The following is a 27222-nucleotide window of genomic DNA, read 5'->3' as shown; positions in this document are numbered from 1 at the left end:
ATCTGCTACAGGCAAACAAGGCAACCTTACATCCGACCGGCCTGTCAACTGACCCAAGTCTGTATCGACTTAGAAAAAAAAGGAAATAAGTGCAAATTTATGCAGCAAGTAATTAAAAGTAGCGTTGTCCTCGACCGCTGCTACCACGCCTCCTCTTCTCTCGTCTCGTCCTTTGACCGACCAATCTGGTACTTTTGGCTTTTGTTTGGCGTTATCCGCCTTGCCTCATTTACAACGGAGAAGTGACTTTTTGAGATGACTTTACGATTGCCATAAAAACCAATTTTAATGAAGTTGCAACATAAAAGTAGCACAGTCAGCACCTTTGGCATTTGTCACACCGCCAACACTCCAACCTCTCACAATCGCCTCAGTGATTTCTGTTTGCATGGACCTTTCTCCATTTGGCTTCAGTTGCCTGTTGGTAAATCTTGACCAACGGGCTGTCTATCTGGACAGGAAGATAACCTGTGCACTATGCCTTCAGAGAGACTTTTGCTTTAGCAAATAAATGTATATCCATGTTATGATCATAATCTAAAAGTTTCATGAAGATTGTATGTCCACAAAAAAAGTTATTAAACAATTAAGTTGCCATAGTAAGCACAAATTGCAGCCCATGAGTGTTTAGGCGTGGGTGCTTGTGTACGTGTATTTATGTATGTATATGGGTGTGTGTGTTTATGTATGCGTGTGTGTGTGCATGTGTGTGTTTGAGTCTGTGTGCGTGTATCTTGTGTAAGCAGAGAGACGCGAAAAATGATTGAAATAGCTTTTGCTCGAAGGGTTCAGGGGATCTTGCAGTCGAGCAGTCTCGACTAGAGCTTTCTTACTTGTTTTCATTAGCATCGTTTTGTTCAGTGTGCGACGCACTGGAAATTTCATGCCGCCATTGACTGGCATACAAGAACACACACACACACTGAAGCACTCCCAGTCGCAAGCAATGTATATGCATGTATATTAAAGTTTGTTTTGCTAGTAGTTTGTTTTTGGCTGACTGACTGACTGCCAGCCTTGGCCGTTTGGCTAATGCCAAATAGATTTCGGGCAAAAGAGAATTGAGACAGCCACACACATCGACACTCGCACATACACACATACGTAGCGATATTTCTGAAATGAGCAGGCAGATAGTTATTCAACTAAGCGAGGCACACATAAAAGGTTACAGAAATTTCATGCCCAAAAGCATGTAGCAGAAAAACTAGCGCCATTGAATCACACACACACGTACGTATATGTACATCTGTTATTTTGATGAAATGGAGCAACAATCGCGCAATACCAATAACTATCAAAGCGAGCCCAGATCCAATGAAATTTCCCAAGTGCAACATTCAAAAATCAACTCTGACAATTGTACTTACAGTTTTGGTTGATATTTTGATTCTGCGAGCAATATGAGTTTGCATATTTTATATAAATAGTATTAAAGTACTTTAAATTGTTTTTAATTTTCTATATATTAGCTATTTGTGCCTCGATTTTGAATACTTTAATCATTGAAATCGCCGCACAAACTAATCCTATGGCAGTGCCTCAGGAAACTTTATACAACAGCTCGTTCGATGCGAACCTGGAAATATTGAATCCCAAAATTTGAAAAGTAACCAATAGCCTATCGCCCAAATTTTGTTAACCTACATTTTTTTCGAATAGAACAAGGTAAACAATAGGTATTTTATTGTGTTAATTAAAGCCTAATTGGCTACCAAACGTTTATTATATATATTTCAATATTTGATGCTTTTATTAATTAAATTTTATAGAAAAGCAGAAAAAAGCAGCATAATTGGTCATTGTTCAAAAGAAGGAGGCGCCAGACGTCTGCATATATTTGCATAACGGCCTAAATTGGTTTGCTGCAAGTTGTGCAAATAATTTAAGCCTCTGCTTCATGTTGGTGGCCAAGGAAATAACGAGCTCAACTCGTAGAAAAGTTATTAAAATTGCAATATTTATTTCTGACCTAATATAATACAAATAAATAAACTAATAAGAATATATTTATAAAAGTGAAGGCTCAACTGTTTGTCGAGTTTTACTTTTATGGCTAAGAAATTCCAGTCTAGAGCTGAGCCACAAACCTGTGCTCTGTTCTAACCATTCACATATATCGCACATACGTACTTCTACTAAATGGCAGACAAAATGATTTGCGTGTGTGAGCTTTACGATCGCCGAAACACCACTTCGCAATAAATATTTATATCACGTGTATTACGCGCCTCAAAGCACGCAATACAAAAATTGGCGAGCTAAACTGCTATATTTCGTCAAATCTTATTATTATAATTAGTAAAAATAAAGAATCAGTGATACCCCCGGAACAGTTAATGAGGACTACGGCAAAGGTAGATTACTTTACCGAAGATATCTCTGAGATTCAAATCCGTCCGACTTGATAAGTTAGTGAGGTAATTGAGATGCTGTTATATTTATTCTTCATTCTTCTTTGATGATAATATAATAATAAGTCTCAGCCAGTGCTCCTGATTTGCTATTATTAGTCGTGTAGACACGTAAATTATCCTATCGATTATCGAACAAGTAAGAAGACTCTAGTCGAGACTGCTCGACTAGGAGATACCCTGAACCCTCTAATCAGTCTGCACTTCTTTTCGACACACATACATACACACGCACGTATTAGAAGCGCTCTGCTAACTGCGCTGTAAGCAGCGACTGCGCTGTAGTGTGGGCAACATTATAAGAATTTATTTGTTCAATAATTTAATTTCTAGACGTACAATCTTAATGAATCTTTCAGGGCGTAATCATATGGTGAAAATGTATGTACGTTCCAAAGCACAAGTCTCTAGTATTTGAAATACGCTTTTTAAAAAGGTGAGGTTGAGGGAGGTGGATATAGGGGTGGGGGTAAATTACAACAAAAATCGAAATTATATAAAATATATATAAGTCTACATTTAAAATTTGCAACCTCTAGCTCTTAAGGTGTAGGAAATATAATTAAATATCTAGCTTTCGATAAGGTTTTTGATCGATAATAAAATATCGGGAGTAGTTATCGATTTAAAAAGAAACAAAATATGCGCGTGATATACACGGACCTAGAAAAAAAAGTTTCAAGTCTCTAGCTCTTATATCTTCTGAAATCGACGCGTTCATACATACGGACGGACGGACGGACGGACGGACAAGGCCAAATCGACTCAGCTCGTCGCCCTGATCAAGAATATATATACGCCTCCTTCTGCCTGTTACATACTTTTAACAAAACCATTATACCCTGATTTCCCATTTTCAATGGGTTCAGGGTATAACAAGAGTTGGACAGAGGCAAAGTTGATATATATATTCATACCCAAAGTAAATACGCTTGTTAGCGTTTAGTCGAAATCAGAATGACCTGACATTAAACCATTTCAAGGCCAAGAGAGCACTATACTTACATATACATATGTGTATATTTGAAGATGTAGATATAAAAAATAATAGATGAGTGGAGCAGCCGAAAAGTTAAAGCAAAATGCAAATCGAAACCAGAAAAATCAAAGCCGCAAAACATACAAAAGTGAACGAAAAACAAAATGAAATTAAAAATAGATTAGTATGAGATATATATATATATATATATATATATATATGAGATATATATATTGTGTCTATTGTGGGAGCTCCAACAGTTACGTTGGATTTTCCTACTACAAAGAATATTTCCTTGTTCCTGTAGTTAATACCAATCCGGCACATTCAACAGAATATAGACAAGAGCCCACCCACACACAGACATCACACAGAGTTACACATACAGTCCACCGAATTGGCTCTAATTGTAATTGAGATGCAGCCTGAAATTGAATAGATCGATATAGCAGTGGGCATTAAATTACGCGACAATGATGGAACAGATATTTTTGCCACAAAGGACTGCACGGTCTAAAGGTAGGGGCAAGGGTCTGGTAGGGCAGGGCGTGGCTGCTGTCAGGCGCCTGTCCCTTGGACGCTGCACAGACCGAGAAATAAAAAGAGAGCCACTCGACTATTTGGATGGTTGGCTATTCGAGTATCATTCATACAGTCATCAGCAGAGCACACATACATACGTGCACGTACTCAATCATCAACACACACATGTACACGCACAGACACCCACGTATTCTTCTATTTGTTTTGTCTTGCTGCGCTGCGAAAATGCAAACAGCGTTTGCCGCCGCTTATTAAGCTATTTTAAAAGCAGTCACACACACATACATATACCCACATACTCTTGGTTTAAGTTGCTCAAGGTCACAGGTATAGCACATTCACGCACACACAAATCATAGAACTGCATTTGGGCCACATTTTTAGCACTTCATTTGCTTATCTTTGTTTCAAGTCTCCGATTAAAATAAATAATATTAGCACGCACAGTGTCCAAAGAAAAAGTATGCACTATAAAAAGAAAAAAAATTATTTTCGGAGAGATTAAGTTTGAACGCCAATGCAAAAAAAAAACAAGTATTAAGGCTCCAGTCGAGACTTCTTGACACATAGTAGAAGAGAAACGCTAGAGAGCTTCAATTTAAATTTAGGCAGTGGGTGCTTCTAGGCTGCCCATTGTATACTCTCTGTATATATTTTATTTCGATGGTTCTTTGCGTGTCCAAAGCTATATATTATCAATGTTAAGCGTATTTTTTTCTGTACTTCGCCTTCTTTAATGTGTAACAAATTGTAGACGAATATTAACATTCTCTTGCATTTAGGGTATATACAATGTAGAAGGTACGAAAATCCAACTTTTACGACTTACTTATGACGGGGGCCACATTAAAGTTGAGAAAAAATAAGTAAGAAAGCTCTAGTCGAGACTGCTCGACTACGAGATCCCCTGAACCCTTGGAGTAATAGCTATTTCAATAATTTTTCGCGTCTTTCAGCACACACACACACACACACACACACACACACACACAGGCATACGTACACACACACACACACACACACACACACACACACATACACAAACATTTACACACACATACACACACAAGCATAAACACGCATGGGCGGCAATGTGCGCTTACTATGAGAACTTAATTGTTTAATAACTTTTTTTTGTGGACATACGATCTTCATGAAACTTTCAGATTATGATTGTAACATGGATATGCAATAGCCAAGCACAAGTCTCTAGTATTTTAAATACGCCTTTTACAAAAGTGAGGGTGAGGGGGTTGAATATAGGGGTGGAGGGTAAATTTTAACAAAAACCGAAATTGTATAAATTGCATATAAGCATACATTAAAAATTTGGAGACTCTAGCAATAAAGGTGTAGAAGATATAATTTTATAACTGGTTTTCGATAAGGTTTTTTATCGATAAAAAAAGATCGGGATGAGTTATCGATTTTTAATGATAAATTTGAAGTCTCTAGCTCTTATATCTTCGGAAATCGACGCGTTCAAACATACGGACAGACGGACAGACGGACAGACAGACAGACGGACAGGGCCAAATCAACTCAGCTCGTCGCCTTGATCAAGAATATATATACTTTGTGGGGTCTGCCACGCCTCCTTCTCCCTGTTACATACATTTCAACAAAACCATTATACCCTGATTTCCCATTGAAAATGGGAACAAGAAAAATTATGCCATAAAATGCTTTCAGATCGATTTTGGCCGAACAGGGACATAGAGATACGAGTGAAGACTTTTATATTTATGATTTACGATTCGTGTGCCGTGTTAACTCAATTCCCTCTGCATCAGGGGAAAAAATTATGGTGATTTTTTTAAGGGTTTTGGCTAAGCATCAGGGACAAACTGGCGAATGCATTATTCAAGCGCAAATGAACAGTTCGCATTAACAATTGAACTAAACACAGATTAATATATATATATATACAGGCAGATCAGGGCGCCGAGGTGAGTCGATTTAGCCCTCTTCGTCTGTCTGTCCGTCCGTCCGTGTGCATGAACGCGTCGATCTCAGAAGATATAAGAGCTAGAGGGAGAACTATTACAAGAGCTTTCACTGTTCACTGTTGGCGTTGTTGTTATTGTGCTTATTTCCATAGTGCGTCGACGTCGAAAGAGTGTATGGTTGACATAATTTGAAAAGCTGCCACATAAGATATTTTCAGTTGCACTTCAAATGTTCTATGCTGTTGTTCATTTTGTTGTTCGCTTAAGGCAAGTTGATGATGGGAAGCGTTGCTAAAAATATAATATAAATGTTGGAAGGTCTCAATAGACCCGCTTTGCGTTTTCTCAGCGCTATGGGAACTCATATATAAATGCATAAGCTATATGAAAAAGGAGCTGCTCAGATAGCGCTGTTTCCCAATTTGAGGGAGCAACAACAAATTAATCATACGTCAAGTTGTCAGCTTTATGAAAATTTTGCATAAATCCTTGTGCTGCATGCAAACGGATGTCGGCTTAAAAGAGTGTATATGTTTATATGGTTTAAAATATACACAATTTGTAGGAAAACTCAAATGCACCAGCGTAAAACAAGGAGAATAATATATAATTGTTGCACACTAGTTCTTAAACGGAATTGAATTAATGATTCATTCTCATTATTCATAATTAATTGATTTAATGCATAGTTAAGAACATTGGATATTTGTCGGTTTGAATCGAATTGTAACTGTTTAATTTTAGTTTGACCTGGCTCAAGCTTCACCACCTCTCAGGTTGAATATACATATACAATGGTAACCACTTTCCGTTAGCATGTATCGGAAATACATACATATATGTACATATTATAAATATGCATAATATTTTGATGGATATTGTGCCTGGTGTTCCAGTTTAATGAGCGATAAATTAATTAATGTTCGATAAAGTTATTGTCGCTATTAATTACTTTACACGATGCCACCTAGAATAGTCTTTTAATATTATTTCGCATGGTCCCACACACTGGCAATTAGCTGCAGTACGCACAGGACATCATGTCACGCCCTCGGGTATTGGCCAGCGACTGACTGCCGAATAGTCTTTACGACAATGTTTGCTGCCTGAATAACGACTTGATTCTGGGCCATGAATTTAATGTGTTGCAACAGTTAATGGTTTTAGCGGCACTTGACGTGGCATCAACACCACCCCACCCCATCAGACCCAAAGCATGGCCATCCATTAGCCAGGCGTCGAACGAGAATTTATGATTCAAGCTCATGAATATTATCAATACCTTTAAAACAGTAGCCACAGTCATTTACTCGGCAGCAACGACACCAAGATGGTCAAAACATGCTGTAAGTGAAATCTTTTTAATGGTTCGCTCATCTTAAATGCCATTTCAATTTGGGAACTTCCGTTTCCGCCCGACACTGCACCCCCATCACTCGCCACGCCCCGCCCACCACACATCACTTGCTGGTGTTACTCTTTGTCCGTAATGTCCTTGCCCAACGCAGAGCACTTCTTCATTTACAGCACGGACACATACATGAACACATCCATATATCCACACACTGAGACAAGACAAAACCTCACATTTCTGCAGTTTAGAGACGCTTTTGGTATTTACATCATTTAACAATCAATAAATTCGGAATTGGAGTCCTATACAACTTCACAGTTCACTTGGTGCGACTTAAATAATATAATTCGATTTAAAAAATATCAATCAGCAATCAGCTGATTCCGCTGATTTACTTTCTGCCGAACGCGTCCAATAGGTTTGAAAGTTCCGCTGTAACTGAAGCAGTTAACGGCATCTGCCGAATGTATTTATGTTAGCCAGCTCGCAAAAGCTTTGTAAAGGACTTTAAAAGGACGTTAAAGCTCGCAAATACTTGAGTTTTAACAAAATGCGTCAACATTTCTGTGCCACAAAAGATAGACGCTATGGCACTCAATTTTACGAACTAAGTAGTTCCGACAGCTGAATAAACATTGAACTACTGTTCAATAACAGCTGGCACTCTCGACGAGTGAAGGAGTGAAACGGCTTTCATTAAGCGAAAATAAATATTAATATAAATTAGTATTGTATTTTATTTAAATAAAGGAGTTTCAACAATAATTTATGGCCCACTACAAGGGTGCCGCCAGCGAGGCTGGGCGCGCTGCTCAACTGATGAAAAAGCGCGAGATCCAGCAGCAAGAAATTGAGTTCCGAAAAAAAAAAATCGAGGAGGAGCTGAAGCTGGATAAGATTGAGAACAAGTTTGCGACACACTACGATGCTGTTGAGCAACAGCTCAAGTCGTCGACCATTGGCCTGGTCACTCTCGATGAGATGAAGGCTAAGCAAGAAGACATAGTGCGAGAGAGAGAAAAAAAATTGGCGCAAAAGAAGGATGAAAAGGATCGAGAGAAGCAGCGTGCTTTAGAAGCCATACAAGCAGAGAAGAACAAACAGAAGCGTCAAATACAAGCGTTATCCTTCAATATAGATGATGACGAAGAAGAGGAAAACGACGAAGACGATGGAGCGACAGAGGAAAAGTTTGTCAAACCCAAGCCAGCCAAGTGGATCGATCAGATTGATGTGCAGCTGCCAGTCAAAAGAAAGAAAATTTGTAAGAATCCTGATGTGGACACGTCCTTTCTGCCAGATCGCGAGCGTGAGGAACAGGAGAATCGCTTGCGGGAACAATTACGACAAGAGTGGGTTATGCAGCAGGCGGAACTTAAAGACGAGGACATCTCCATTACGTTTAGCTACTGGGATGGCTCCGGGCACAGGCGAAATGTGCTGATGAAAAAGGGTAATTCCATATATCAGTTCCTTCAAAAATGCCTGGAGCTGCTACGCAAAGAGTTCATCGAGCTGAAGACTGTTATGGCCGATCAGCTAATGTATGTGAAGGAGGATTTGATATTGCCGCATCACTACTCCTTTTATGACTTCATCGTTACTAAGGCTCGCGGCAAATCCGGCCCACTATTCCAGTTCGATGTACACGACGATGTTCGTATGATTAGTGACGCCTCCGTCGAGAAGGAGGAATCACATGCTGGCAAAGTGCTGTTGCGTTCGTGGTATGAGCGCAACAAGCACATCTTCCCGGCCAGCCGCTGGGAGCCATATGATCCCACCAAGTCGTACGACAAATATACAATCAAGGATAACGACAAAGACAAAAACAAAAAATAGAATTTCGTTTTTATATTATTTAAATGCTGGTTTAAAACTGATTAAATTCATTTAAATTCAAAACTATCCTCTGTTTGTAGTGAACGCTTTGGCTATGAATAAAAATCGAATACTAAAATAGTCTTGGATATATATTTTTAAAATGGAGCAATAATAAGAGCACTTACCATATAGCATCTTGTATGGTTGGTGATAATAGTCAGCAACACGATTGTGTCTCTTAACAGTGAGTCAGCGGTAGGTCGGCGCAGCTAAAGGTTAAACAGTTTTCTGTTACTTTCAACATGGCGTTTTGCAGCACTATTGCTGTTACAACATCTGATTACTGTGGCGGACGACAATCTTTAAATAACAATACAAGTGTCTGAAAACAATATTTGGTGCGTGGGTTTCAAAGTGCTTGGACGTGAGCAACTACATTGGTGGGTGAGAATACAACTGACATTAAGTGCGCGAATTACTAACTTAAACTGACTATTTGCGTGTACAATATATACATATCAGTGCGTGTGCAAATAGTAAATAATAACGGCTTTTGAGTAAAGGCCATGGATTGAGTTCAATAAATTCATTTCTTCTTAAATAAGGCATAAAACCGACTACGTTTACAAAATGCTAAAAAGTGACTGGAATTTATTATGAGAACTGGTTTTTTTTTTCGCTTTCACTCTCACCAGCTGAACTGCTTTGTGCTGTTGCTGCAGTAATTGTTTTGCTTCCAATCGGAATTAGCAAAACTGCTGCACATGCATCCAACTCGGATTTCGTTTTTATTTTTGTGCTTAGATTAGCAAATTCTAATGACTAGAGTGGTTCAAATCTCGATAAGATTGTGTATGATAGGTATACGTTTACCATAGTATTTTTTATTTAATTGCAGGTTTTATACAAGTTCCCCATTACACGGCTCAAACTAAAGTATTCAAAATTAAAATGAAATATTTTGGCGGCATTGAAGGGTAAGTAAGGTTGTTAGTAGTTGCTACTAATACGTTAACTTCAGTATATATATTATGTATATTAGATTCATCTATCTGTGAAATGCGCAATTGTTTAACAATGAGCTAGATTACGTGTTTTGTTTATTTTTTTTTTTTTTTTTGTTGCGCGACAATTACTTATCAAAGGGGATCAATACAAGCAACCTCTTATACTAATATTTTATGTATACATAACTATAAATTTTTTAGGTGCATTGGATGCAAAAATATTTGCATATGATACAAATCCTAACAACTCTACTTAAATATGCAAAGTTAATGAATGGTAAAATATTACTCATTATATAGTGTGTGTATCTTATACACGTATGTATTTATTTATGTACGCTTGTGTTTCATTTTAACGAATGCAACCTGTTTTGACAAACTTTACCAGCTTAGTCTCAGGGACCTTTTTATTCTTTGTTATCGCACGCTGTTCATTCATAAAGGGCACTAATACCTCTGGTATCTGTATGTGATCTCCGCTCTGATATGACTCAATCAGAGCGATCAGTAGCCGTGGAATTGCCGTGGCGGTACCATTGAGAGTATGAACGTACACAACCGCTCCATCACAGGCGCGTTTATACGTGATATTCAGGCGCTTGGCCTGGTAGTCCGTGCAGTTGCTGCAGCTTGATATTTCACCCCACATCTGGCGACCTGGCATCCACGCTTCTATATCATATTTCTGATATGCGGGCGCACCCAGCTCACAAGGCGGCATGTCGAGCAGTCGAAAGTTAATGCCCAATTGCTTAAACAAGTCTATTTCAATGTTCTTGAGCTCCTCGAGCGTGGGCTCCGATTGATCGGCCGTCGCAATGGCAAACATTTCTACTTTGGTAAACTGATGCACCCGGTAGATGCCTTTCTCTTCGTGCAGTCCTGAAGTCTCTGCTCGATAGCAACGACTGACGGCAGCTACTTTTAAAGGCAACTCGCGTTCCGTCAGCTGACGGTTTGCAAAGTAACCAGCGAGAGCCATTTCGGATGTGCCCGACAGGCATTCTCCTATGTCCAACTTATAGACCTGTGTCCGTTCGCCTTCGGTACGCATGCCACAGCTCTCGATAATCCCTCGGGGCAATAGGTCAGGCACTGAGATAAGATTAAATTTATTTCGGGTCAGCGATTTCAGTGCGTATTGTATGATAGCCTGCTCCAGCATGGCCAGCTGACCCATCAGGTAGTAGCTCTTGTGCCCCGTATAATTGCCCAGATGCTCCATGCGGTACAGGTTAAGTGTACGCGCCAGTTCCGAGAACTCTTTGGCTCGCTCAGGTTGAAGTCGATGCTCAAACTTAGCCAACTCCATTGCCTTATTGTCGTAGGTGAGCAGGCGCGGATGAGTTGCGTTCGGTAGTTGCTGGAGCTCAGCAGCCAATTCCTGGCGTGTGTCCTCCGCTCCTTGCCCTCTGTCCACCTGCACGTCTTCCACAAGCTGCCGAATGCGTGGTATATTGTTCCTGTGATGGCGCATGAGCACATTCCGTTCCAGCTCATCCAGCTGTGCACTGGTTATTGCCGGTTGATCATGCGCCGCCTCCTTTGTTGTTGATTTTATTAATCGGCGGTTCATGCTATTGCGGCAATTGAGCAACAGCAGTTTTTGTACATTTGTCAAAAGCTTCATATCAATTAAAATTACGTTTCTATTCTTCTTTTGTTGCGTGAAATTTTTGTTAATTAGCACGCACTTTTCGACTTCTCGTCATCTATTAAATTATCAATTATAAATTTTCATTGTGCAATATGAACAAATTCTGTGCGACGATGTGGCAGCACCATTTAGTTTAGTGCTGCCACTAAGCGAAGAGAGTCTTGACGTCACAAATGTCATGCTCCAATACACAGCACTATGCAACATATATTTCTTCAACTCATACAAATTTAGCTAATAATTCATATTACGATAACACAATGGCACATAAACATTTTTTTTTATTTCATCACGCTTTTATTTGAATTGAATTGCGTTTAAATTGCTGATAAACAAACTTGCATCCAGCGTGCTCTATAACGGCAATTGTGGCAATAAATATAAATGCAGCCAAAGGCGCACATACCCACACACATATACATATGTACATATATCTAGAGAATGTATACATATGTATGAATGTAGATATTTACATACATATATACATATGTATGTGTATGAAAACGAATAGTGGGCTTGGTAAATTTATGTTAAAGTTATCCGCATATATGTATATATATATATATAACTCTATTTAATGTTATATACATACAATGTATAAAATAAAACAATTGATCTAAAAATATATGAAAATCTATGTCAAATAATTCAAGCTCAATAATATTCTGAAAATAATTCCTATAATTCAATTCACTACATTCAAAATTGATGGGGCTTGTGACAGCAGCCAAAATATGTGTATGAATACCTTTCAGAAATTTGATCAATTGAGTAAACTTCACTAAATATAGAATATTATTAATTAAATTAACTCAATTGCTTTAATTGAATAACCATTGATAAAAGCATTCTTAAATAGCTCTTAATAGTCGAACAATACAATCAAACCGATTATACAGATAGAAGATATACATACATACATATATACTTTTTTGTTTGTGTATTGCAGCGGAGCGACGCACTCCCATTTGATCATCTGTGATGAAAGCGGTGCCTCAGTGGGCACGACAAGTGGTCTGGGCACAAATCATTGGGGCATCGGAATACCGACATGTGCGCGTCGCATCGCTGATATGGTGGAACGATGCAAGGATGAATGTAACATACCAAGAGATATCCCATTGGCGAGCCTTGGTCTCAGCCTGAGTGGCTGCGAACAGGTAACTTGTAATAAAAGATGAAACCCTTGGTTTATACTCTTGTACACAATAGGAAACTACCAATCGCGAGCTGGAACTGGAGCTGCGACGTACTTTCCCTACTCTGGCAGAGAACTATGCCGTCTCGAGCGACACAATGGGCAGTATGTTCACGGCCTCCTCCATTGGCGGGATCGTCCTTATCTCGGGAACCGGCTCCAATTGCTTGCTGCGAAATCCTGATGGCAGCATGGCTAATTGCGGTGGTTGGGGACATTTTCTGGGGGACGAGGGCAGCGGTGAGTGCACTTAACATGAAAAATGCATTAATGATTATCAGCTTTATTAATCCATTAATAACAGCTGATAGCAATATTGATAGCAATATAATTGCAGATGAGTTTTTGGTTGCTTTTTCAGCCTGGTTTATATCTTATCGTGCAACTAAGGTGGTCTTTGATCATATGGACAACCTGGTCAAGTCACCTTTTCCCATTGATCGGACCTGGGCGCTCATTCGTGAACATTTCAGCATAGAGACACGCTACGATTTACTACCTTATTGTTATGCCAAATTCGATAAGCCCTTCTTTGCCAATTTGTGCGAAAAGCTAGCGAGGAATGCCGAAGCCGGCGACAAACTGGCCTTATCGCTTTTCCACGAGGCTGCTATCCATCTTGCGCGTATGATCAAGGCGGTGCTGCCTAAGGTGCACGAGGAACTGGTCAAATCCGGTAATCTGAATATTGTCTGCGTCGGATCAGTGTGGAGCAGCTGGAATCTGCTGCAGGAGGCTTTCATCAATGAGATCTCGAAAACGAGCATGGATTATAATCTCAAGCTGGTGCGTATCACCAAAAGCAGCGCTTATGGCGCCTGTTACCTGGGTGCCGATAGTGCTAAATTCGAGTTGCCCCGCAACTATGCTGACAACTTTGCCGTGTTGCACGTCCATCCAACAAGCACTCCGATTAAAAATGTGGTCACAGCGAGAGCTTCTGGCTATTAACTAAATAAAATGTATTTTTCAGTCATTCCAAGAATTATCAGTAAATAAAACAATATTACCGTATCTAGTAGGTAATGTATTCCAAATCGAACTATTATGTAAAAACAGAACTATAAATGTCTACATGCTCATTCACGAAGTTACATGAGTATATTGGTTGTGTACAATGTACGCATTTCTGTCCTGTCTGTCCCGATATACTGTTAGTAAGTTCTACTAAAGTAGTTTCGTGCTGGAATATCTATTCGTAAGTGGGGCTTACCACAAAGCTGTATTATAGTTCAAAATTGCTCCAAGTCAAAATAAATATGCAATATATAAAAGAACTATTCGACTTCTGTTTATATTTGATCTATGCTCTTCGTTAGAATAACTGAAAAAACGGAGTTTTCTAAAGTTTATTAGAAATACGTATGAAAATTTTATTCGATAAAGTTCATTGTATTAAGTTTGTATGTGTATAAATATATTTATATGTATATGCGCGCTGGCTAATTGTCTGATTTATTTTTATTTAATACACTTTCGATTTTGATTTTTTAAGCTTTTTTACCGTTAAACCAGTTTAATTCATTGCCCAATTGTCGATTCCTTGGCTAATTTTGCTTTTGCTACTATTTTTGATTGTTTTGAATATAGTACTCAACTCAGAAATTACAATGTTTAAGAAATAGTGTAGAATTATTGTTATTGTTATAAATCTATAGATAGTTGCATAATTCAAAATATATCATGTGAAATAATAAACAATTGTTATAAAATCGAATGAATTCTCAGGCTTGCATAGAAACTGTCTAAATACCCGAATATATTGTGTGTGAGTAGCTAGTTGCGTCATGATTAAATATATTAATGTTAAGAGTCTATGATTAGCTTAAACACTGTATAAATCTTAATTGTTCATGCTCTGACGTAGCTTTTGTGGATCTTGATAGTGTGACGATGAGGATATGACCGATGGATGCTGTGGTGGCGGGAAACAACGCACATGCTCCACATTTGAGCCTTCACCGTCACCTCCCTTCAGATATTTGTTAAGTATTGAAAAGATTTGTGAATTTAATACTTGAAAGCGTCTTATGCGATCGACCATTCGTTTCAATTGCTGCATTAGGAAGATGTTAATTAAAATTGTAATTTAGTTAGGGGAATGTCCACTTACAATGCCCTTCACATCCTCGTCCTTGCCATCGACGCGTTGCACACGTAATATGTGATAACAAAAGTCGAGCGCTTCAAAACGTCGCTGCTGACCAAGCAGTACGATCATAACGCAACCAGCCCAATTGAGACCCTCGCCAAAGAGCTCCTCAATGGTGTACTCGGTGCCGCGCACTGGTATACAATAGACAAATTGCAATGCAGACCAGAGACGATGAAATTCAGAGCATTCGTCAACATGGATAATACCATTAGCAGGCGGTGGGCCACACCAGACAGGATCATCCAAATAACTTTTTACTCGATTTAAAATGACTTCAAATATGCTCAGGCCGCAGCAAAGGCGCTCGCGTGTCAGCAGATCTCCTTCACGTGCTATCATTGCTTGCTGCGTATTATAATTGTAAAAAAAAAAATCAGAAAAAGTATAAGCATTTATTTATCTATTTACTAGATATTTACCTTGGCGGTACCAATTTTCTCTACATTAGACACAATTTGCAGATTGGCAAACTGAGCTTCCAGACGTTTTTGCTTAGCCTCCGGCTTTTCGTTCTCTATAAAAATATATGGTAAACATATAAATATAAAAATTGTATCAAATTGAAAGACTAAAGCGCACCTTTGCAAAAGGGACGCGGGAAGATGTTTTGAAAGAGTGCTGCATGGAGCAGATCGCACACCTCCTCTTGCGACAGAGCTTGCTCGATTAAAAGGCAAAAGATTATGCAGTTGCCAAACTCCCTAAACGATTGAAATAATTCCGTTTTGGTATCTGGATATTGCACAATGTCAGTAAGATGTGCCTGATAATAGCTGAGCACACCGGGCGAGCCATATTCGCAACGGGGCAATTTGCAAGATTTGGGCATAGCAATCATTAGCGTTTTAGTGAACTGCAGCAACGAGCCTTGTATCAGTGGCTTAACAATGTCCTTTAGTATTATGTCCATTACTACGGCGATGCCCTGGTAGCCTAATAGACGACACATAGCATGGAAATGTGGTGAGCCAACAAACCCAGTATACTGGCCGTACTGTGTGGTATATGCAGCATTCAGCTGCTTTGAGCCCCATAGATAATAATGCGACATCTGAGGCGGCTTTTCGCGCTGTATGGCCTGTGAGGACGATAAATTGACCTTCGTACGAATAAAGCTGTAAATGAAATAACAAACATTTTATTGAATTCTGATGTAATGTAGTTGACCAGAACATACCGATTCGTAGCTGCATTGTAACAGTAATTAACCAGAAAGTCATAATTTAATTCCACAAAAACATGTAAAGTGATGCGGCCATACGGAGCCAGGACATTATGATTTGCCTCCTTGACCATGCCTTCAAAATTATCTAAAGCCAAATATTTGCTTAGCATTTTGTGACAAATACGGTTGGCTTCCAAAAGTCCCTCGAGTTCCTTCAATAATAATATTGACAAGTACATGTTCAATTTATCATTAATTTTCTTGTGGTGCATCTTTCAGATTTTACTTACCACAATCCCTGTTATGTCATTGCCCTCGAAACGACTGATGGCCAATTCTATACTCTTGTGCATATTTGCATTGATACGTTGTGTAATTAGTTTGTTTAGATCAATGGAACGACCTGGTAAGCGGCAAAAAGTGTTTAAGTATATGTTTTGTGCGCAATACTATTATATTTACCTAAGAGCTGCACATGCCTTTGCTTCAGAAGTGTTTCATAGCGATTGTTGCGTGGATATGATTGGAAATTAAAACCTAAAACTTCGCACTCCAGACGAAAACGTTTATCTAAGAAAATGCTAGAAGAAAAATACGATCACAGAGTTAAAAGTATGGACTTAAAGGTTTGAAGGGTGCAAATCATCTAAGTACATATATCAAACTCACCTGCCAGCCAGTTGCTTGTAGTGTGCAAATATTTGCTCACTTAGTTTATATACAAACTGATCAAAGCACAAATTGACTTCGGCTTCCACCTCGTCATAGAGGAATTGCTTGCGGAACACTGTAAGAGCATAATGTGCTGAATCGTTGTACAAGTCCAACGGATACAGCACAAACCTAAAGCAATAAACAAGAATTACAATAATACTATAAGGTTCAATGGACAGAAACTTACTCCATCATAGATGGCTCCTTGGTTTGGAGTATGTGATCGGTTAATATCCATGGCATGGACATTTCAATAGGAAACTGAATACGTTTCTCCATTGTAATTAAATCTTTGCATTCTTCATTGTGTTGATGTCGCACCATGCACTTGTTTACTTTGCGGCCCATAGTCATTTCCAAGTAGAATTCGCGATACCACAACTGGGACAGGTCGCAGCACTTTTGCAGTGTATCGCTCAGATTTAGCAAGTAACTCCAATAAAAAGATGTCTTATGAAAAGTATCAATCTGCATTAAATAGTTGCCATCAATATCTTTGCGTAGAGTACGCTTTCCGCCGCTTTTGTCAGCAATCAGGGACTCGAGCATTGTGCGCACCATGTACAGTTGTGTGGAGGAGGGCCCCACATTCAAGCGGGGCACATGTATACGAAAGCCACCATCGGGATCCTTCTTGCCCTTGGACACTGGATCATCAGTGGGCTCATAGCCTTTTTGCCAATCCGCGGAAGTTTCACGCACCGACATAATAATGCTCCGGATCAAATCCTTTTTGTTTTTGACTGCCTTGCGAAGAGGTTCGCGTAGTGTTAGCTGCACAAAGTCCTGCAACTCAGCATAGATATTGCGTCTGATTGCCTCGCAGAGTACTGTTTCAATGCGTGCCATTAGAACCTGCAGTCCCTTGATCATAGCAATCACCTCGATCAGTGCAAACTTCTCTTCGGATGTGTAATTGTAGCGAGTAGCACGCTCATATTCCTCCGCTTCCACGGGACAATCTTTGTTCTGATGATGATCAGTGGGATGCAGCAGTTTCCACGAGTAGAGCTCGGTGACGACGCTGGTCCACTCAGATAACAGCTGCAGACCGCGCAATGCCAGGTCTGCCGTAATTCGATTCTCAGCATCCGTTGGATTCTCTTTGACGGTGGTGGTCACCTCATTTGTGTATCGTGCCAGCTCGGATATGTATTTCACATGGTCCTCGCGTATCTGGGGCAAATGCACCATCAAATCTGCCTGCGGGCTGATGGCATTGGAGCTAGACAAGGGCCACTTGCTAGAATCAAAATGTTTGCTGCGTTTTATATAGTTAAATGGAGCTATTTGCATATCGCCAAAGAGAGGCACCACCTCTAGATTCTTGAAGATGCGATCAATGCGATCCAGACGTATTTTTTTTTTCTGATCTAGTTTGTTGATATTGCACGCGTCACTGTCCATGAGAAATAAACCGAAGCCCATGACTTTCACCAGCATGTGCTTCTCCTCGGGCGTCAAATACATTTTCGTTTCAAACATATGCACGCAAATGTTGACAACGTCAGATAGCAAATCCTCGTAGCCAACGATTTTTTCCAACGTATCCTTGACAGTGTCACGTATTTTGTTTTGAGTCGCCAAGAACATTGAAAGATTTTGTGATTCTTGAAGCGTATGCGAATCGGACATAACTTTAAGGAACTGTGCTGCGCGTCTATATGTCGAATAGTCGTTCTTTACGCTTGACTTCATATTCTTCAATTCGTCCAGCACGGCAAACATATTAATAAACTTTCCGAGTGTAAGAAGATATGCCTCCGATACGAAGTCCTTGCGTTTCTCAGCATGACATAGACGTTTTATTTCTCCCGAAAATGCTTCGATAGCTTTGCGTTGGAAATACATAAAGTTGAGCAACTTATTCACCTCCGGTGCTAGAACTTCCACGGTTTTTTCATAGATTTCCACACGATTTGGCTGCTCGTTTGATTTTGGCTGCGGTATGGCCCGGGAGCAGCAGCGCCAGGTATACAGCATAACAGCATGCTTTTGACCCTCGTCAAGTAAAACGTTCTGGAGCGAATGTAAAATCACATTCAATTATCATTTTCTAAAATACTATACCGATCGATTCTCAAGAACTTACCAAGTTTGCGTGTGTTGTTGCTTCTTCGATGTACTTGGCAATGCCTGTAACGAAACCATTACGATCCTCGAAGTTCGTATCAAAATTTGCTTTGTAAATAATGGAACAGGGCTGGGCCTCAATACACGGCTGCTCATCGGGCAGAGGTATTTCGTCCAGCACCTCTACATTAGACAGGGCATCAGCTAGCGTTATCTTTTCGGTCATTTTACTATTTTCATCACTTTTAACTTAGTGACGGAAATGAACAGATAAAAACGCACTGAAAGGCGGGGCTATGGCGCTCTGTTTCTCTGACACGAGTTTTTCGTCACAAATACACAAATAATTTTATGTGCCTGAGTCACAGCGAGGCGCGTACATGCAGTGTTGCAAGTTCCAAAATGTGTGTGAATGTCAGTTTATAATATCGATATGTAGTAATCGTTGGCGCCGGAATGCCATTACATCTTTTCCAGCACTTGCAATTTACCGGCGTCAGTCGTTTATTTGAGAACGCGTCTTCTGTCGTGCACGTTTTTTTTTTAATATATTTCTCTATTGCGCTAAATAAAATTCAATCTACAAAATGTCGATGTTCTGGGGTAAGTTTTAATTGTTTATTAAATGTTTTAATATTTTCAGATGCAATAATTCATAAAATACTTGAGTACAAGCTAACGCTCCGGCAGTTCGTGGAATTTTGCATATACCACGTGCTTGCCGCCGCCGTCACAGCGTGGACTTGTTTTAGGGCCGTGCATTTATTTTTTTTTTGTAAATAATAAATATCTATTTGTGTTTGCCTTATATACTCTTTTAGGATTAAGTATGAAACCCAACCGGAAGTACACACAAACCATTGTGAAATCGTTCCATATTTCGGGCGTAGCACTTGATGAGGGCGACTCCGCTAAGGTTTACATTACCGCAGATAAAACCAAGTTCATTGTTGCAACTTTATCTAAAAGCTTGCCCCAAATGACACTCGATTTGAACTTCTGCAAGGGCGATAAGATTATGTTTCAAACAACTGGTGAGGCTCTAATTTAATACATACTGTGGTATTTATATACTACGTATACATATATTATATATATATTTATATTGTAATATTTTTCAGGAAATGCTGTGGTTTCATTGATTGGCTACTTGCATGATACTGATGAATCTGATGATGAATTCGAAGACGAAGAGGAATATGAGAAAGTTGTGAACGCTTTAAAGAAGGGCCAAAAGGCTAAAGGGGGTGCCGACGCCATTCAATCTGATGAAGATGGCGGAGAGGAGGATGAAGACGAGGACGATGATGATGATATGGATGATAGCAAGCTCGCTGCTGAGTATTCATCATTGCTCGAGGATGAATCTGGTGATGAAGACGACGAAGAGGATGACTCTGACGAGGACGAGGACGAGGATGACTCTGATGAAGAGGATGAGGAGGAAAATAACGCAGCTCCCAAGGCAAAAAAAGCCAAATTAAATGAGACTGCCAAAAAACCAGCTAAGGAACAAAATGGTGTGGCCAAAAAACAGGAGAAGCAGCAGCAGCAGCAAAAATCAAAGAAGGAAAACAAAGTGGTAGCTGGATCTGAGCCGAAGAAAGAGCAGGTCAAGGCAAAGGAGGGTAAACAAAATCCCGCTGCTTCTACTGCATCTGGTGGGGAGCGCACCATAGCGGGTGGTGTTAAGGTCCAGGATATACAGGCAGGCAACGGGCCGGAGGCTAAGCAGGGTAAACGCGTGTCCGTTTACTACGTTGGACGCCTTAAATCCAATAACAAAACATTCGACAGCATGCAGAAAGGAAGTGGATTTAAGTTCGCCTTAGGCGCTGGAGAAGTGATTAAAGGCTGGGATGTAGGCGTTAGTGGTATGAAGGTGGGCGGTAAACGTCGCATTACTTGCCCAGCTCACATGGCATATGGCGCACGCGGCCATCCGCCCACTATTCCGCCAAACTCGACGCTCGTCTTCGATGTGGAGCTGAAGGCTGTACACTAAGGCAGCTTAAAGAAGAAATTAGGCATCTAAATATAGAATTAAATATTACTATTGATTATCAATATCAGCAGATCGTTCGGTTATGAATGCATACACCATACACGGATATATATAACAAATGTGCTCATATTATTTTCTTATAAATTTATAAAATCCACTTTTCGTGCGATTGAATGTTGATTTCAAATAAAGCAGATTTATAGGAAAGACTATATGACTTACTATATGTATATATATATATATAAGATATATTCATTTAACAATTGGCTTTTGGACATTGCTTGTTGGTGCCTCGTTTTGGCTTGATTCGAGCAGTGGTTCTGCTGGCAGCTTCCAGTGTTCGAGGACATAGGGCAAGCGTTCGCTCGGGTCAGTGCTCCAGTGATGAATGCGACATTTTAGTGTGGCCTGTTCCAGCTTGTTAATTGTTATGATGCAGCTGAATTCCTTATTCTCCTTTCTTAGGTCGGGTCCTTCAATGCGCTCTGAGGGTAGCTTTATGCATTCCTCTTTGCAGTGAAAGCCCGCCTTGCGTAAGGAAGCTTTAATGTGCCACGGTTCTAGTACCCAGGGCTCATCCTTGTTCATTATCACCGCTAGAACGATTGACTCTAGCATGTTGACAGTGCGTTGTGCATATGCCGAACTATGCTGCACAGCCGACTTTTCGGCTTCCGTCTTCGAATATTTGACAATGTTTTCAGGTGTTTTATAAGTCGCCAAACCGGGCAACAGCAACTTGTTGTACACGAAATGTGGCTTCATTGAGACCACATCGCCCTTGTCGCCAACACCCTCTACGAAGGTTTTCAGCACCACTTCCATGTTAGGGCGTTTTTTTACTTGTGTATCCTCCACAAGCTCATAAATGAAGTGTTTCGCGCGTAGGCGACGAGGCTTCTCATTCGTCTTGTGTAACAGCGGTTCATATTTGCGTTTCAAGACGAAAGTGGTCTGCAGATGTTGGGATATATTATTCGACTTGCACTCGCTCTATAAGACATCAGACAGCTTACCCGCACTTGTTGCTTCAAATTGTTTGCCCCTTTTAGCAGATATAATTGTGTTGTACATAGGTTTTTCAACATATTTGTTTAGTATGGATAAGTAACCACAGATTATTATTCGTAAAAATATCGGTTGCAAACCACTCTGGCTAGTGTGCAAACTCAACATTCATCGCATGCTAACGCAACAAATATCGATAGTAAGTGACAGAAGCAGCCCTGTCAATAATACAGAATCTAAAATCTCAAAAAAGTATTTTGCTATTTTTTTTTATTTTGTATTTTTTTTTTTAGGTTAAAAGCTATAGCGCTGATATTCCAGTATAATATATATATATATATATATATATATATATACGAAATATTGATCAACAATCGATTATAAAATCTAAAGCATCAATTGTCCGTTTTTAGCGCAATTTTATCCTCTTATAGTTGCCTCAATCCAATCAATGTAGGCAGATACAAGTGTGTATACGCCTGGCCAGCCGGCAAGACCGCAAGGTGTGGGTCCATACGAGACAACGCCAGTCAGATAAAAATTGCTGTAACCGTTATTGGACTCCTCCATGACTAAAATAGGGAAACATTGAAAGATATTATTGATATTGATGGTGATATATGTTACCCAATGGTCCACCGGAGTCACCTCGGCAAGAATCGATGCCTTCTACTCCACCAGCGCACATTTGATTCGATGTCAGAGTACGTCGCTGGGTCTGATATCGGCGATTACAGTCCTCTGTAGGCACAGGTTGCAGTTCAGCCTTAAGCTTGATATTCGATGTGTTATTCGTTTCGGTACGACCCCAACCAGCGACAAACATTTTACGTCCCAGGAAAATCGTATTCCTTTGCTCCGGCAGTATCGGCAGACAAACAGGCGCAATGAAATTCGTGAAGGCCACTTCCCGACTCAAACGCAGCAGCGCAATATCATGAAATTGATCCCGCGTGTTTCCGGGGTACTGAGGATGTGGTATTCTCTCCGAAACACCCACATCGACATACGGATCATTGCAGTCCGTTTTGCCATTTCGCCCGGTGATACAGTCTGGATTGGATGTGGTGTCCCAATCACCTAGACGGACGCCCGTCAGCCGCCAATCCCGTGGTATGGCGGAAACGCAATGCGCCGCTGTTAGAACATAACGGTTGTTGATCAGCGATCCCCCACAGTGGTGTCCAATATCATTGTTGGCTGCGAAAGCAAACTCATTAGTACAGTTTCGGCTGGACGACGTGCCACTTACGTTTTGTATACTCGATTAGAGCCAACCAGGTAAATTCATTAATGGCAGTATTAATACCCCCCACCACCCGATCGGCGAAGTTATCGCCACAATTTGGAGCCTGGGGTAGAAGCCCAGAGCGCCTAATGGGCATGCTTGGTTGCGGCTGGAGCTGGGGCTGGGGTTGTGGTTGCTTTTGGCCCCAAATGGGCTGTTCACTTAGTTGGCGACTATTTGCGCAGCAAATCTACAAATAATTTTAAATGTACAGTAAAACTTCAGCTAGCCTACTACCCACAATTTTTCTTTGTGAATGCGATGTGCGCGTGATATGCACGGACCTAGGAAAAAAAAGTAAGTCTCTAGCTCTTATATCTTCTGAGATCGACGCGTTCATACATACGGACGGACGGACAGGGTCAAATCGACACAGCTCTTCGCCCAAGATGACATCAAGAATATATATACTTTGTGGGGTCTGCCACGCCTCCTGCCTGTTACATACTTTTAACAAAACCATTATACCCTGATTTCCCATTTTCTATGGGTTCAGGGTATAATAATCACTGAAGAAAGTCGGAGTCTTTCTGCTTTCACTATATTGATTTTGTATGAAAATCCTTTATTTACATTTAGTCGACTGATGCTCATTCATCCACTCATTCACTTTTTTACTCATTCAGACCCACCAAGTGGGTTTCACGACTTCTCATTGCTGTCACACATATATAAATGTCTGTATTTATTGATTCACTGATTGATTCATACTCACCAATACCTGACCAGTCCGATAGCCGCATTGGCTATTTTGTAGGAGGCTGCGTTCAGACGAGGATAAAGTCATCTTCTGGATCAGCTCGAATAGATAGGTGCAATCTCTGAGATAAATACAGGTGCCACTTTGATCAGTAGGCGTAGTACAATATCCGAAGGTTTCTGCAGAGAAAATAGTAATAAAATTAAATATAAATTAAGCACAAAATAAAAAAAAAAAAAAAAAAAAAATAGGAATGAAGAGAAAATAAATGAAAAAAATGGGTTCAGGGTATAAAAATGACAATGTCGAATATTTGAAATTGTAAACGACGCGTCGTTTCACAGATTTCATTGGGTCGAGTTCACAGCTGATAACCAGTTGATTACTTCTTGTTTTTTTATTCTTGTTAGTCTTAATGCCGTTCTCTGACTCAATTCTGGGACTCTACCCAATGATTGTGTCTGCGGCCATTGTCTTCGCTCACCTTGCGCGTAGCTATAATGTAACCTTTGTAGCAGCATCAAAACCAGAAGGATTTTCATTTTGAAATTATAAAAATGTTAATTAAATTTTAAATACAAAACCAATTTATTCGATAACAAGATTTTAAATATAGCGTTGCTACGTGTTCTTCCCGTAGCCAGCTCAATTGCACTGAACGCGCCTTATGAAGATCAACCTGATTCTACTTATAGCTGTCAGCGAAGCCTCTGAGAGATAGAGGGTAGAGAGCAGATAGAGAGAGACAGAGAGAGAGAGAGAGAAAGAAAGAGCAACAGAGAGAAGGGAGAGGGAGTGTGTGAGAGTGATTAGCTCTATAAGTAAAGAGCTCATAAGTTAATACGTATAAGACGATTGTGAAGTCTCTGCTATCTGCTAAATTTTTTCTTCTTTTATATTTACGTTTCCCCATCTACCGCGTCATCAATGCAATTTTTAGTTGAATGGCGAGTTGATTTCTCTTCTGCTTCACTCTGACAGTTCTTGGCCGGTTTTAATAGCCACTTCCACTCGAAAGCGCTTGCGGTAACTGCAGCAGACAACTCGATTGAGCGAAAAACTGAAGTTCACTTCTAAAATTTTTTTCATCATTTTCTTCTTTTTTTTTCTATACGAAGATGTATACATACATATGTATATGTTTACCATGCGTATTTAGTAGCCTTTGTTGTTTTAAAGGCTGTAACATATATCTGAACTGGAAATTAATGGAACTGAAATTTTATTTATTTAATTTGTTAAAGCTGTTTATATATTATTAATCTATTATTATTTGTTGTTTTAAAGGCTGTAACATATATTTGAACTGGAAACTAAGGGAACTGAAATTTTTAGTTATTTAATTCGTTAAAGCATTTTATATGTTATTAATCTATCACTCGCTCAATTAGCTTCTTAATCGAAAAAAAAGTATATATATATATTTTTGGGATATGGTTTACTTTAATCTACTCTGAAGATATTTACATTTGTATCCCAGTAGAACTGTTTATGGAAATTTATACAGAATGACCAACGCTTCCAAAAGAGATAAGCTTTGTGTCACTCTATAAATAAACAGTAAATACAAGGCGGTTTTACCTGTGCACAGAAATGCCCAAATCCCAACTACTTAATACTATTGGCTGACCAGGCGAATTTGAAAGACCCACATTAATGTGGACGACGGGGCTTGGCACATGTACACCTGTGTGTGTGTGGGTGGGTGTGCAGGAGTGTGTAGATGTGAGTGCAAATGAATGCGAAAAGTAAGATGAATGATTTCAATTTGTTACAAGTGCTTTTAACTTTAGATCCTGGTCGAGGCAGCAACCAACATTTGCTGCTTACGTGTGTGTGTGTGCTTGTGTGAGTGTTTATTTAGTGGCGGTTAGTTTGCTGATTTAATGCGGTTGGGCACTTTAGGAAAGAGTGGACGTCGTCAATTTTACCATTTCATTTGACAATGCATTTCATTATGGCATTCCATTGCTGCTTCGTATTACATTAAAGTGGAACTTTAGCCAGAATATACAAGCACATACAGACCAACACTGGGATTGCTTGCGTTTGTTTTGGCTAATAAACACGACTCTTTACACTTGGGTGAAAACAAAGTGTGTGTCCATTTATTGGTGCTTGGGGAGGGGATACCTGGTATGTTTGTATAATTAAAAGGCATTTGATGCATTATTTATGAGCAAAGTTCGCAAAGAAAAACAAGTAAGAAGGCTCCAGTCGAGATTGCTCGCCTAGGAGATACCCTTAACCGCTAAGCTGATATTCTACTCATTCTGTACTTCTTTTATACACACATGCATCCACACGCACGCGTAATCACGCGCTCTGCTGACTGCGCAGATAGTAGCAACTGATCTTGGGCTGCGTAGTGTGGGCAATATTATGAGAATTTATTTGTTGAATTATTTCTTTTGTACACATACAATCTTAATGAATCTTTCAGAGCGTAATCATATGGTGAAAATGTGTGTACATTCCAAATTGTGTACAAGTCTACTAGTACTTTTTTACAAATTGTGGGCGAAGGGGGCGTGGTATCTAAAATCTGTAAATTAAAAAATTTTCGTATCAACTATATATACACAGTAAATCTGAAGTCTCTAGGTCTAAAAGTGTTCAAAATAGGCTGAATAAACAAAATCAATTTTTCGATTCTCGATAAAAAAGTTATCGGACGAGTTATTGAAAAAATATGATAAACTTGTACTGCGTATGGTACACACGAGTATGCATGCCGAATTTCAGCTCTCTCTTATAACTTCTGAGATCGACGGACGGACGAAGGGACGGACAGACGGACAGGGCTATATCAACTCAGCTCGTCGTGCTGATCAAGAATATATATACTTTATGCGATGATTCCTTCTGCCCGTTATATACTTTTTCACAAAACCATTATACCCTCATTTCCCATTTACAATGGGTTCAGGGTATAGAAAACGTGTAATAACGCTGCGCAGATTGCTATTCGAAATATTATTCGTTTCTTGTACATATCCAGCAGTTAAGCTTTGTGTTTCATCATGTGCAGTTTATGTATATTCAAAATTCATAAGAAAATATATGAACTAGATCCACACATTCGCACAAAACATATGTATATCCTTTCTGCACTGAGAAAAATGGGCAGCCCTGTCGATATGTATGTTTATAGTGTGGATAAAGCTCGCATTAAGTGACAAGCGGAAC

General features: G+C 39.7%; 7 protein-coding genes across 10 annotated transcripts; 3 read left to right on the top strand and 4 right to left on the bottom strand.

The window, feature by feature from the left end:
* The first annotated feature begins 7884 nt into the window (after window positions 1-7884).
* On the top strand, window positions 7885-9201 carry LOC6575535 (protein FAM50 homolog). Its single transcript, XM_002001508.4, has one exon. The coding sequence runs from the start codon at window positions 8008-8010 to the stop codon at window positions 9079-9081; it is 1074 nt and encodes a 357-aa protein (XP_002001544.1). The 5' UTR covers window positions 7885-8007; the 3' UTR covers window positions 9082-9201.
* Window positions 9202-9399: 198 nt separating this feature from the next.
* LOC6575533 (N-acetyl-D-glucosamine kinase) lies at window positions 9400-13967 on the top strand. 4 transcript variants are annotated; one of them, XM_044008205.1, is made up of 5 exons: window positions 9400-9503; window positions 9962-10040; window positions 12677-12887; window positions 12940-13165; window positions 13263-13967. In XM_044008205.1, exons 2-5 carry the CDS (start codon window positions 10015-10017, stop codon window positions 13874-13876), a joined length of 1077 nt encoding a protein of 358 aa, XP_043864140.1. In that variant the 5' UTR covers window positions 9400-9503; window positions 9962-10014; the 3' UTR covers window positions 13877-13967. The 4 variants fall into 4 exon arrangements, with proteins under 4 accessions (XP_043864140.1, XP_015023554.1, XP_043864141.1 ...); XM_015168068.3 differs by having other exon boundaries at window positions 9401-9503; window positions 13287-13967; XM_044008206.1 differs by having other exon boundaries at window positions 9418-9507.
* On the bottom strand, window positions 10368-11844 carry LOC6575534 (serine--tRNA ligase, mitochondrial). The gene has a single exon (XM_002001507.4). The coding sequence runs from the start codon at window positions 11698-11700 to the stop codon at window positions 10423-10425; it is 1278 nt and encodes a 425-aa protein (XP_002001543.2). The 5' UTR covers window positions 11701-11844; the 3' UTR covers window positions 10368-10422.
* A 301-nt stretch (window positions 13968-14268) lies between the features above and the next one.
* Window positions 14269-19406, bottom strand: LOC6575532 (cytoplasmic FMR1-interacting protein). The gene is made up of 10 exons (XM_002001505.4): window positions 19052-19406; window positions 17147-18978; window positions 16915-17088; window positions 16708-16826; window positions 16536-16648; window positions 16258-16457; window positions 15660-16195; window positions 15500-15594; window positions 15039-15425; window positions 14269-14981 (listed from the first exon to the last, which is right to left on the bottom strand). Exons 1-10 carry the CDS (start codon window positions 19256-19258, stop codon window positions 14769-14771), a joined length of 3876 nt encoding a protein of 1291 aa, XP_002001541.1. The 5' UTR covers window positions 19259-19406; the 3' UTR covers window positions 14269-14768.
* A 106-nt stretch (window positions 19407-19512) lies between these two features.
* On the top strand, window positions 19513-21249 carry LOC6575531 (39 kDa FK506-binding nuclear protein). Its single transcript, XM_002001504.4, has 3 exons — window positions 19513-19635; window positions 19854-20066; window positions 20154-21249. The coding sequence occupies exons 1-3, from the start codon at window positions 19620-19622 to the stop codon at window positions 21035-21037; spliced, it is 1113 nt and encodes a 370-aa protein (XP_002001540.1). The 5' UTR covers window positions 19513-19619; the 3' UTR covers window positions 21038-21249.
* On the bottom strand, window positions 21144-22212 carry LOC6575530 (39S ribosomal protein L9, mitochondrial). Its single transcript, XM_002001503.4, has 2 exons — window positions 22054-22212; window positions 21144-21991 (listed from the first exon to the last, which is right to left on the bottom strand). The coding sequence occupies exons 1-2, from the start codon at window positions 22123-22125 to the stop codon at window positions 21290-21292; spliced, it is 774 nt and encodes a 257-aa protein (XP_002001539.1). The 5' UTR covers window positions 22126-22212; the 3' UTR covers window positions 21144-21289.
* An 86-nt stretch (window positions 22213-22298) lies between these two features.
* On the bottom strand, window positions 22299-24691 carry LOC6575529 (melanization protease 1). Its single transcript, XM_002001502.4, has 5 exons — window positions 24518-24691; window positions 24049-24212; window positions 23298-23523; window positions 22673-23245; window positions 22299-22617 (listed from the first exon to the last, which is right to left on the bottom strand). Exons 1-5 carry the CDS (start codon window positions 24573-24575, stop codon window positions 22466-22468), a joined length of 1173 nt encoding a protein of 390 aa, XP_002001538.2. The 5' UTR covers window positions 24576-24691; the 3' UTR covers window positions 22299-22465.
* Between the last annotated feature and the right edge of the window lie 2531 nt (window positions 24692-27222).

The sequence above is a fragment of the Drosophila mojavensis genome, unplaced genomic scaffold (genome assembly GCF_018153725.1).
Source record: "Drosophila mojavensis isolate 15081-1352.22 unplaced genomic scaffold, ASM1815372v1 contig_231, whole genome shotgun sequence".
Classification (NCBI taxonomy): Eukaryota; Metazoa; Arthropoda; class Insecta; order Diptera; family Drosophilidae; genus Drosophila; species Drosophila mojavensis.
This window is presented reverse-complemented; position numbering and strand designations above follow the sequence as displayed.